The sequence below is a fragment of the Falco biarmicus genome, chromosome 9 (genome assembly GCF_023638135.1).
Source record: "Falco biarmicus isolate bFalBia1 chromosome 9, bFalBia1.pri, whole genome shotgun sequence".
NCBI lineage: Eukaryota > Metazoa > Chordata > Aves > Falconiformes > Falconidae > Falco > Falco biarmicus.
The window spans coordinates 26,735,075-26,747,181 of record NC_079296.1 but is presented as its reverse complement, the minus strand read 5'-3'; the positions used below and the strand labels follow the sequence as shown (position 1 = coordinate 26,747,181).

Here is a 12,107-nt window from a genome sequence, read left to right as displayed (position 1 = left end):
AGCCAGGACCTATGCCAAGACCAGCTGTGAGCACCAAGATGAGCAGGAGGGCTTCTCAACCCGAGAACCCCCACAATGGACAAGGTAGCATCCACAGCGTTTGCACCCTCCCTCACCCCCAGAATAATTCTTGTGGATGGAGGACAGCAGACTGGTCTGTGTTGGCTTTGACCTACATGTATATTTTAACTAACAGCTGAAATGGCAAAGTAAAGAGCTCCATGGAAGGAAAAGCACAATGTTGGCTGAAAAAGGCCAGAGTGTTTCTGACCACGTGGGTGGTTGGGCCAGAGAAAAGACAGTACTGAAGACCACAGGTGTCTGGTTTCCTCAAATCACTACTTTTCTGGTTAAAAACAAAACAGAAGAGAAGGATGTTTTGGCAGCAGGTTCCCCGGGTCCTGGGGAGAAGCCTGGCTCTCCCTGTGCTTGGGAGACACAGATCAGCCCCGGGGGTGATGCACTGGCTGTCACAGCCAGGTCCCAGCCCTACGCTCTGGCTTCCCCAAAACACTTCACACAGGGTAGAGATGCCTCTGCCCTGGCCTCCTTCTCCCGGGGGGCGCTGCCTCCACCCCCAGCACCAAGTCTTTGTCACACACAGTGTGGCTGTCTCCGCAGTGTCCCACCTGCCACCACGTCCCGCTCTCCCTGCCCCAGGCAGAGCCACCCTTGGTCTCAGTCTTGTGCCACCAACCACCCAGCATCCCCCCACCCCCAGCAACCCAGCAGAGGGATGTGTCACCCCATCTCCCACCCCAAAAAGAGGCTGCTGTGCCAGGACTGTTCAGAAAAGGAGTTTTGGGCTGGGGGGTGCTTGCTCTGGAGATGTCCCTGACCCCTGGGAACAGCCACTATGGCCAAGGTGATCTCTGCAGCCAGACATCCCATCTCCAGGCTAGTAATAGTCCTCCTCGCTTTCCTCGTAGTCCTCAGGCGTCGTGCGGGGCTTCGGCAGGGAAAAGCCTGTCAGGTTGAGCTGGTCTGAAACAGCAGCATGGGGACAATGTCACACTGTCCCCCTCAGTGCCTATCTCCTTCCCCACAGGACCAAAGCCAAACTGTGCATGGCAGCTTGCTGGGGCACCCCCAGCACAGCCCTGTGCTCCAGCAGCTCCCACCGTACCAGTGCACCCTGCCCAAACATCCCCTCCCTCGTCCCCATGAGAGCGTGGGGTAAGGACGTGGTGCTCACCCGGCGTGAAGACTGTCAGGCTGGCTAATGCCACCACCTCCCCGACCCTGTTCCTGGCAAAACACCGGTAAGTGCCTTCGTCTGTCACCCGCACACCCTGGATCTGGAGCCAGCCCGTCACTTCGTATTTCTGGGGACCACCTCTGAACTGGAAGACAGGGGCATTTTGGTTAGCACTGAGGCCAGAAAAGCCCCCCATGAGGCTTGGATGGATGGGAAGGGGAACGCAAGCCCAGGGACTCTTTGCCCCCCACGAAGTACCACTCTGAGGGTATGGGATGCAGGTCCCCCCTTTTCCCACTACCCGGGGGGTGGGGGGTGGGAATGGGCATCTTCTTGCCCTCAGCCTGGGAGTCCTGCTTTGGGCAGGACCCTGCAGATGTGACCAGAGCCCCAGCTGTGTCGCCAGTGCCACTGGTCCCCAAACAGCAGGAGGATGCTGGCATTGTTGCCCTGAAGGGTGGCAGAAGCAACAGGGCATCTGTGCCATGGGCACAGCTAGCCCAGGACAGCTCAGAGGAGCCCCAAGTCCACTGTTTCAGCAGACAGTGAGGTCCTGGGATTGCTCTGGCACCAACCATGTTATTTTCTGTTCGTCCCCAGCAAGAAATAACCTTTTCCTGACCCAGCTAGGCTGCAGCTGTGTTTGCAAGCTGCTATTATAGTGTGGTGGTAGGGTGGAGGCCAGCTGAGTCTCCTCCAGCCAGGCAGGGGTAGCATGGCTTGGGGTGAAGGCTCAGTCAGACTGTGCAACAGGCTATGGAGTGGCATGAAGCGCAGAAAGATGGAAGGGGACCCACACGTCACCCCACAATGTTGCCAGGTCCCACCTGCTCCCCTGCCTCCCCCCATCCGCCCCACCAGTTTCTCCCTGCTGGTGCCTGCCTGCGGTGCACGGCTCCTCTGCTCTGCCCACACCCTCTAATAGCTGGGTACTATATTTGGGGCAGCCGCAGGCAGGATGCTGACCCCGGCCAGCTCTGGGAAGGGAACCCTGCTTGGAGCAATGGGCAGAAAAGGGCACAGACTGCCTGAGTCTGCTGGTGGGACCAGTGGATAACCCAGGTGCCTTGGCAGGTCCCCTCTTTCAGCCCTGCTGGTGGGGCTGCAAGTGAAGCCAGCTGGCAGAGCAAACTAAAGGCAAGGAGGTGGGAAACTCCTTGCTGCAGGATTCTGCATGTCCCAAAGAACAAAAAGTTCAAAAACTTCTAGATACAATTGCAGAAGAGAGCTATGCTGATGGCTCCTACCACTGAGACACCAGCCCTGGCTCAGCCAGTCCTCATGGTGTGCAGGCTCCAGTCATTCCCTCCCATCCCCAGGTAGCCAGGCTTGGCCACCCCCAGAGGATGACCACCCTCAGGTCTGGTTGCCCCTGGGATCTGGGAAGGGCTGGGTAACCCTGGAGCCATGTCCAACACCCTAGTCACACCACTCACCTGAACAGAGATGTGGGGGTCATCTCCAGGCAGCAGCATCTCCATGCCATCCTTCCTCCACTCGATGGATGCCATGGGGTAGGCAAAGACCTCACAGCCAAAGATGACGTCCTGCCCAGTGATGTTCCATGTGTCATAGGGAGGAGAGGTAATCTGGGGCTCTGGAGAGGGGGGACAGGAGGGCAGGGTGGTCTCAGAAGAGGTCCCACCCTCAGCAGGCCCCCTGGGCTCTCCTAGGCTGGCAGCATTTGGCGCACATAGAAACGCTGGGACTCTTCCCATGCCCATCTCCTCTCGCACCCATGGCAGACCATCACTTTGTCCCAGGACACAGTCCCTCCTCACAGCTGGGACTGGAGGATCCTTCCCCAGCCCCCCCAGCCCATGAGGCGTTGCCATCCCTCCTGGGCTTGCTGTCCCTGCCTGCATGGTGGTGCTCAAGGACACACAGGCAGCAGGCACAGTTCAGTAGCAGCAATGCTACAGAGCAAAGCTCTCCTGCACAATCAGAGCACACTCCTGCGGGGGAAAGGCCCAGGGGCACCAGCCCAAGGCTGGTGGGGATGGATGATGTGAATGAGCTTCCAGCTGAATGAGGACTCTGCTCTGGCACAGGGTCAGGTCAGCAATCAAGGCAGCCAGCAGGTCCCTGGCTGCTGTATGGAGCAAATACCACCAGGTCCCACATCCCTTCCCTGGAGGAGGGATGGAGTGAGGTCTACTTTTCCTACCCACACCTACCCCAAGATCTGGACCATAGTATGAGCCAGAAGTCAAGGGAAGGTCTCCACCTCCAAATATATCTGGGGGAAAAACTCAAAGACATGATGATCTACAGAAAATAAAGTCAACTTTGATGCCTCTCAGGCTGTGGCGACAGCATTAGATGACCTGTACCCCCCCGCCACTGCCTGTCCCCCCCGCCAGGTTTTAAACAGGAGATGGGAACTGCGCAGCCAAGTCAAATCAACCCAGGTTTCCATTTGCAGGAAGCAGCCACGTTTCTCAGGAGCACCAGGCCAGTGTGAACCCAGCACTGCCGCCAAGAATTTGCTAACAATTCCTTGCAACTTCCCCATCTGCTCCGGCAGGATTTGCTGCTTCCCATAAACCCCACTCCCATTTGGCAAAGCTGCTCCCAGAACTCTCCAGGAGTCAGATCTGCAGGAGCTGCTCCAGAGCAGCAGAGTGGGGGCACTAGGAGGGACCTGTCACCGTATGGAGCAGCCCCCACCACTGCCATGCCCCTGTGAACACCATGCATTTGCTGCCAGGTGGAATAGTTAAGACCCCCTTGCTTGTCCTTTCCTGCAAGGTACAAGCCTCTGTACTGCTGCTCGCACAGCTGCTCCTGGGGCACTACCTGACTCGCAGGGACCCTCATGGGCCACGGTGAGATTGGCATCAGGGTGGGCACGGGCAACCTCCAGGAACCTGCAGATCTGGGCGTAGGTTTTACCATCGGAGCCACAGAGGGCCAGGTGGGAGAGGCAGGCACACTGGGGCTCTGGCACCTCTCCGTGCCGCAGGTCCCCGGTGTCCAGCCGGCACTCCAGGTGTTCCCCACACTTGCCATAGAAGTGGTTGGTGTTGTCCAGGTCACAGATCTGTCCCTCCAGGTTGGCACACTCCCAGCAGCAATCACAGGCGTCACGCACTGTGCCAGCAAGACACCCACGTGGTGCTGGGCAGTCCTCTGGCTGGCACTCAGCGCAGCCCTCCCCTTCTTCCAGCAGCCGCTGCCAGCCCCGCTGGAGGTAGTCGGAGGTGCTGGGAAAAGCCTGGCCCAGCTGGAGCACAGCCCAGTGCAAGGAGAGCAAGGAAAGCACGAGGCAAGAGGAGCTCAGGGTCTTGGCTTCAGACATCCTTGCGGCAGCTCCTCTATCCTGGTCCCACTGTCACTTGGACAGGGATCTCCAGCACTGCTCTGGCCTCCCTGGCTAGATCCGAGGAGCCATCCTGGCCTGTGAGGAAGAAGGATGTGTTACCCATGCAGAGAGCATCTCCCAGCCTTCTGGCTCCTGGCTGGCTTGCCCTGAGCTACAGTGCTGCATGATGTGCAGGGGAGGGTCAGTCCCAGCCCCTCTCACCCCCAGCCATGTCCTTCCCACCCTGGGCTCCCCAGCCAGCTCCTGCCCTGAGACACTGAGCATCCTTCAGTGGGACAGGGCTGCTGAACCCAGACCCACCAGGTTTCATCCTTCCCTGGCAGGCTGGCAGGCAGATCCCAGCCTGCCCTGTCCCCACCATGGACTGGGGAGCCACAGGGCTGGCTGGGAGCCAGACAGGCTTCTCTATACCGTCATGGCTCAGCTGGTTTGTACGCTGCTCCTTGTCTCCTCTCAGGAAGCTGCTCTCAAACCAGGCGTCCCTTTCCTTTCCCCATTGCTTTGCAAGAGTCACGAGCCCTTTTTTCCTCCCTCACCATTCAGATGAGTGCAGTGGAGTGGCTGATCCTGCAGACAAGGGGCTTTTTCCATGCTGGAGGCAGCCAGCCAAGAGGAGCAGAGCCAGAAGGATGCTCCTGGTCATGCCTGGCTTTTGTCCTCCTCCCCTCCCAGCACCCTAACCCCTTTTTTTAGGCACCATCCACCTGAGCAGGGGAAGAAACACCCCCCCAGAAAGCTTTGTGAACCCTCAGTTATCACACAGGCAACTGAGGCTGAGCACAGGGGAACTCAGTGCACAAGTGGGCAGTCAGCGGACTGGCAGCAGGCCCAGCATGGTCTGCCTGTGCTGACCCAGCAGAGACCCTGTCCCCAAACCCCAAACCTGCATTACCAACCCCCCTCCCCGAGTAAGCAGAGAGGCAGATCTGCCCGGGGCTTCCCATGTCTGCTGGGGGGGACGACACATGGGGTCCTGCAGCCTGTCCCGAGGGGGTGATGATGAACCAAGCCCCTCTGCAAACATCCCTGGGCCCCTGGTTACATCCTGGCTGCCTTCCCTGAGATGGAGTGAAATTATGGTCCCCTGCCCCTGGGCCACCCAGCACGAGTGGGGCTGGGGAGGGAACCCAGGCAGCTGGGCTGCTCCCAGCAGGAGAGAAGGGGGCAGCACCCACGGGCAGGCTGCAGCCCCCCAAGCTGCACCCCCCCAACCCCTCTGGGGCTAACGCAGCCCAGCGCTGGGCAGGGGTGACTGGGATGGCCAGGTCAATGGGTTACACACACACCTCCCGGATAACAAACTGCAAAGCTTTGTCCTGTTCATCGGAGACCACCGAGCGCCCAGGGGTGGAAAGGAACAGGGGATCCCGGTGCCGGAGCCCCCCTCAGCCCTCCCTATGCCGGGCTGCACTGAGCAAGGCTCCAGCCCCCGATGGTTGGGGAGGGGGGCATGCAGGGAAGTGGGGAGATAACGGCAAAGCCCGTCTCTGGCTCCCCAGGTCCGGGGTGCAGGCGCTGGGGGTCCTGGCTGAGGGCTGGGAAGGGGCACGGGTCCCCTGCCCCCCGCCCCCCCCCCCCTCCCGCCGTTAGCCGCCACTTACCGGAGGTGCCGGCGCCGGGGAGCGGCTGTTCCGGGGGGCCGGGGGTGCGCAGCGGCCGTGGCGCGGGGCTGCTGGCCCCCGGCTGCTCCGCACCGCCGTGATGTCAGCGAAACGTGAGTCCCCCCGCCCCTCCCCGGGCCCGCGGCCCGTCCCTGGACCGGGACCCGAGCTGGCCGCCACCCCTTCCGTGCCGGGGTCCCGCCATCACCGCACCCCGGCCCCGGCGCTCTGCCGCTCCGGCCCCCTCCGCACCGGGGTCACCCCGAGCCGTGTGTCGGGACCTGAGCTGATGCTCAGCTCCATCCATGGGGCAGGAGGGGACCGGGCTATGGGGCAGAGACCAGTTTTTCAGGGGTCCGTGGAGACAAGTGAATGGGAAGGAAAAAACCAGGGTTGGGAATGGCTGGGGAAGTGAGCAAAAGCATCTCTCAACCTAATTTGGGTGGGAAACACAGGCTGAAACACTGAGCAGCTGCTGTAATTAAACGGGGGTATAATTCCTGCGGGATGTCTGTGCTCACCCCACACCGTGAGCCAGGTAAAAAGGGGTACTGGGGTGCAAGCAATGGCATTACCTTGGTTGGAGCAGAGCGGTCAGGAGCAGTGGTAGGGCTGCTCCATGCCACAGCAGTACAAAACCTGCATGCACAGAGCTGGGGCTCCAGAGCTGCTCCCTGCCTCAGTTTCCCTGGCTCCCAGAAGCAGGGGACCCAGCGTGCCTTTGCAGCACAAACACGTTGTGCATTTGCATCTTGCTCCCACTGCTGTGCCGGGGGGATCCCACAGCCCACTCCCCTCCTCCAGGCGAGGAATTTGTGGGATTTGCTTTCCTGGTAAAGCTCAGGCAAAGCGAAGTCGTTGCAGGACCCCTCAGAGGATCTGGTTTCCTTCACCACGCAGCAAAAATCTGCATTTGCTTTCAGCGCCCTCCTGCAAATTCGTTCCGGGCTCCGGTGCTTTCACTCAGTCACGTTGTGAATCCAGCCGTGCCTAACAACACAAAACGTGCCAGGCTTCAGCCCCCCTAAACCCACCTTTGCCAGCCACCCCCCCTCCAGCCCCTCGCTGCAGAGGGGGGCTTCCTGCCGGCTCTGCCTTCAGCCTTGCATCCCGCTCCCCCTCCGCGGCCCCCAGCCCCTTGGCTCAGGGCTGCCTCCCTCCCTGGCTCCCCCTGCCTGGCCCATCCAGCGCGGTCCTGGCGTGCCCTGCCAGGTTTTTGGGCCCCACATCCACAAGTTACCGAGCAGCTGGGGCTACAGCTGCTTTGTGAGCCAGGAAAAAATGAGGAGGGGCTGAGGTCTCCCTACATGCACCCCCAGAGCTGGAGCAGAGAGGGGATGGACAGGCTGTAGGTGATCCAGCCAGGGGTGCTGAGCCTTCCAGGCTGCCTCTGCCGTGCCCTGCTTTCCCACCCTGGGACAAAGCATTGCCTGCATATTTGGGTATCCCTCCACCAAGTGCACCCTCACTGCCCCACACAAGGGCCAAAGCAGTGGAGTGAGCCTGGCCCCAGATGCCAGCCCACACAGGAGCAAAGCTAACACTTAAACCCCAGGCACTGCTGAAAAGCGGGTCCAGCAATGGTCCCCTGGTTATTTGCTTCTCTTGCCTTTGGCAGGGGGGACAGCCCCCAGTGTTGCTGTCCTTCCCCACACACGAGGACCCCAGCCCTGGCTCCTTCTTGTGCGCCATGGCCCAGGGGCCTGGTGTTACCATGGCCTCTGGGTGCCAGATTCATCTGAGCATCATTGCAACATCTGCCACTCACAAGGTGGAAAGAGGACACATCTCTGGATGGACATCCCCCAGTCAGAGGTGAAATTCAACCACAGATCTGAGCAGGGCAAGCTCCAGCCATGGTGCAACACAACCCAGCACCTAGAAGTGACGGGTAGTGTGACTCAGCTAAGTAAGATGGAGCTCAAACCTGACAGGTAATTAAACCTCCTACTTAATGAGACTATTGAATGTGCTAATAAATAGTAACAGCTATGAATGAGGGGTGGAAGATCTAACCTGTGCTTAACAAGTTGTGCTCAATCACACCTCGATTCAATCAGTGCAGCCAGGGGCTACACCTGGAGCTTGTGGCTTTGGTTGCTGGGACCAGATCTGGGGGAAAAAAGGGTGGTTGCAGCCCTGCGTGGCCTGGCACTGGGGTAAATTACATTTCCTGCTCCCTGCCCATGCTGGCCAATTATCCCACCTTTCTCCTCACTTGCCGTGAGCCCAGTGAAGCTCCTGAAATTGGGCTTTGAAGGCACAGTGAGCCTCAAGCACCAAAGCCCCTCCCTCCCTCCCTGGCAGGTTGTTCCCCATCACCATTTCCCCTCCCCACGATGGCCCCACTGAAGCCAGGAGGCTGTGGATCCTCCCAGCAGACCCATGGCTATGGCATCCCTCCAGAACTCTGTCATCAGGATGTGCCCCTGATGGCAGAGATGTCTCAGCCGGTCTGGAGTGCCCCACTGCTCCTGGCTCCACTGACAGCCCCCCTTCATCCCGACCCTGGGCTGATCTCCTGGACCACCCCATGGGGATCTGGGTCTCACAGCAGATGAGGCCAAGGAAAAAACTCACCGTGGAAAAAAAGCCCTGGGCCAAGTGACTCAATGCATGTCATGTCAGGGAGGGCTGGCAAGCAGCGCAGGGGCTGGGCTGGCGGGGATGGGAATGCGGGTTATGTCATGGCAGAAGCAACTGTCACTGGGAGATGCTGGGACAGGGGTGCTGCCAGCACACACTGCCTGCAGCCACGGAGGTCTCATTCTGATCATAAACCAAATCTCCTTCATTTCACTTCAAGCACACTGATGCTCTGCTCTGTTTCCTGCCATTTGGAGCAGCCTCACGAAGCCAAGATCCAGCCAGTCCACTGCAAGGCCACATGGGTCTTGGAAGGTCCCACCCGTATCCTGGGGGTCTGTCACAGGGACAAGGAATGGGCAGCAGCCAGGTCCTTCCCACCTGCGTGCCAGGCAGGACCCATGCTGGGACACAGCCAGACTCAGGTTTCCCCAGGCTTTTCCAGACCAAATTCCTCCCAAGAACAAACGCACCAGCAAATTCTCGGGGAAGCGGTTGCAGCAGTGTGCAGAAGGGACGCTCAGCTGGCCCCGAGGAGCGATGGCCAGTGGCGAGGGATGCTCCGGTCCCCAGGCTGCCACGGTTTCCCCGGCCGGAGCCCCCTGAGCCCCTCCGGTAGGAGCCGTGGCTCGCAGAGCTGGATGCGGCTCGGCTTCTTCCCCGCAGGAATCCGTCCCTCCGCTTTCGCTGTTGTTTTTTTTTTCACCAGCCCCATTCAAAAGCAGGTCGCATAACCCGGGGCCAGGAACCAAACGGGCGGCGGGGGTGCGTTCCCGGGGACGCCCGTCCCCCCGCCCGTCCCCTCGGGTGACACAGCCGTGCCAACTTTGACACCTCGGGGCCAGGTCGGCGCGGTTCCCACCGCCCCGCCACATGCCAGGCTCCCCCCGCCCCGCTGACCCCCCGCACACGGGGGCACCTCCTGCAGGTCCCCGCCTGTCCCCCCGCACTGCCCGGGGCTGCCCCAGCACGGGTGCGGGCAGGCGCTGCGGGCAGCGGGGTCTCTGCTGCCACCTCCAGGGCACTGTTGGCCTCGTCCCCGTCCCCTTGCTGTGGCACCGACCCTGTACCTGGGACTCGCAGATCCTGGAGCAATGCATGGCCACCTCAGCGCCCCCCCATCTCCCTGCACCCCAGAACAACTACCCTCCCCCTCCAGCACACCCTGGGGGCTCCCACCGAAACGTAGTGTCCTGAGGGGCTTGGGGACCCTCCTGGGGTGCGGGAACCCTCTGCTCAGCCTGCCCTGTGTGCACGGGGCTGCATAGCGCCCCCGATTCGGGTGGGTGCTCCAGAAGGTGCTGCCAGCTCAGTGGCGCTTGCCCGCTGTCCCCTTTGCCACCCTCCAGCAGCATCAGCGGGGCTGGGACACAGCCAAGGAAGGTGACCCATCATCAGTACCCCGGCACCCCCTCTCGCTGGGGATGGGCACTGGGGAGGGGGAGCCTGCCTCCCCCCCTCCCCCCCCCCCCCCCCCCCGCAAGAGGCTGCCCATTTCCAGGCGTCATTAAAGAGCAATTAGCTGGAAATTAAGCTGAGAACAAGTATTGATTAGCTCATTAAGGCTGGGGGAGCCGGCTGTGGTGGTAGGAATTGCTGCTGCTTGCCCTCATTACGGGCAAGGTTAAAGCTTGTGGTCGGGCAGCTCATTAAAAATGCCAGGGACCAATCAATGTCCCCAGCCCAGCACACCCAGCACCTCTGAGGGCACCCAGTTGCTGCCTTTTGGGGACTGGCCTGTGACCTCTGGGATGAGCGAGCTCAGGAAGGGACCGAGCATCCTTGCTACCCTCTATCTACTGCTGCGTCCTGGGCTCCCCCGCAGAGGCAACAGTGTTCCCTTTGGGTTGTCAGTCCCCCAAAACTCACCAGCCAGTAGGTCATCTTTTTTTCCCCCCAACCAAGGGATCCATGGGGACAGGTCCTCCCTAGCCCAGCAAAGTGACAAAGCCAGTGAGCTCGCCGCAATGCTGCTAGCTCTGGGAGAGGACAGCCAGCATGGCTGGTTTGCAGGGCAGCATCCCAGACCTGCTCCCCACCCAAGCCAAGTTTGCCAGGTCTCAGCCTAGCAGTGCCAGCTTGTGCAGGTGGGGGACAGACCAAAGGGGATCTCAGGGATGGGATGAAAACAGTTGGGGACACAGGGATGGGTGAAAGACACCCAGTGGCTCTGTGTGGCTGAGTGCTGCTGTGCCACTCTGCCCTGCACCCCAGCCCCACAGCTCTGAGGGCTCTTGGGGTGAGCCCAGACCCTGCCTGCCCATCCAGCCTGACCCAGCCACCCCAAGCCCCTGCATCTCCAGTTCCCCTGTCCCCTTCAGTGTCTCTCTCATCCCCACCTCTGCTTCTCACAGCCACCAGCAGCTCAGGGCCACCTCCCAGCCGGTGCATGCCTGGGGAATGTCCCCATACAGGCTTGTGGTGCAGGGCCTGGGGGTGGGGGTTGGGGGTGTGCAGGTGTCATTATTATTTTTGTTTTCTTTGCACTGCCCTGGAAATATATTGTATTCTCAGCTAATCCCGTTCAATTACATCACAATAAAACACATAATAAAAACGTAATTCATTTTTCCCGAGCGCTCCATCTCCCTGTGTCTTGGCAAGCTATTAAAAATTTGTCTTCATTTTTCTGGCAAGAGCCTTGTACCTTTTCATCTTTAATTTATGAGAGCAGAATAGCTACTGACAAGCCCTTATTGCACGGCAAGGGGCTGCATTATTTATAAGCCGCCAATGGCTGGCTCAGGGGAGATATTTGCAATATGCTGGGGCCAGCAGGAGGAGGGGGACAGATCTCCGACATGCCTGTCCCAGTTACACCCCTCCACCCTGGGTGGGTGCTGGGTGCAGGTGTCCTGCTGGCTGTCCCTGCTGGGGGGAGCACCCCCAGCCAAGCCTCTGCCAGCCCCTGCCCACCAGGGAAGCCACAGGGTGGCTCTGGGCTGCCTGGCCCTTATCTCACCAGCTGCCATTTCTGCCCATCTTGGGCTTCGCAGTGACTCTCACTCCTCTGTTCTTTGGTGCAGGGGCTCTGCAGAGCACCGTTGCCTCCATCCCTCCTCTCCCTGCATGGACGTTGATTGCTGCTCCTGACTGCTCTGGCCAGACAGAAAGCTGAGGGGGAGGCAGCTGCTGCCCGCAGGTTTGCCAGGGTCCCCAACAGCAGAGATGTTGTGATAGATCCCATGTATAGAAAGCGGGATAAAAATAGCTTCACTGGAGAGGCAGGCGCAGGCTCGGGGCTGGGATTGAAGCAGAGCATCCTGTGAACGGGCTGCAAGAGGGGGTGGGAGCGTGGGCAGAGCCAGGGGGACACTCTGGCCTCTCCAAACCACCAGTATCCAGGGCAGCAGCTTAGCAGAGCCCCTCTGCACAGCAGCGAGGTGCAAAGCTGACT

At 60.2% G+C, this 12,107-nt stretch overlaps 1 protein-coding gene across 1 annotated transcript; it reads right to left on the bottom strand.

The window, feature by feature from the left end:
• Positions 1-161: 161 nt before the first annotated feature.
• On the bottom strand, positions 162-6,256 carry KAZALD1 (Kazal type serine peptidase inhibitor domain 1). The gene is made up of 5 exons (XM_056352256.1): positions 6,125-6,256; positions 3,998-4,598; positions 2,635-2,795; positions 1,196-1,343; positions 162-984 (listed from the first exon to the last, which is right to left on the bottom strand). Exons 2-5 carry the CDS (start codon positions 4,497-4,499, stop codon positions 899-901), a joined length of 897 nt encoding a protein of 298 aa, XP_056208231.1. The 5' UTR covers positions 4,500-4,598; positions 6,125-6,256; the 3' UTR covers positions 162-898.
• Between the last annotated feature and the right edge of the window lie 5,851 nt (positions 6,257-12,107).

Excerpts from the sequence above, each read along its gene's own strand:
- KAZALD1 (XM_056352256.1), bottom strand. The coding sequence starts at position 4,499 with ATGTCTGAAGCCAAGACCCTGAGCTCCTCTTGCCTCGTGCTTTCCTTG. Across the intron at positions 2,796-3,997 it reads TGAGGGTCCCTGCGAGTCAG|AGCCCCAGATTACCTCTCCT; the intron begins GTAGTGCCCCAG and ends CCCCCTCTCCAG. Across the intron at positions 985-1,195 it reads CCTGACAGTCTTCACGCCGG|ACCAGCTCAACCTGACAGGC; the intron begins GTGAGCACCACG and ends CTGCTGTTTCAG.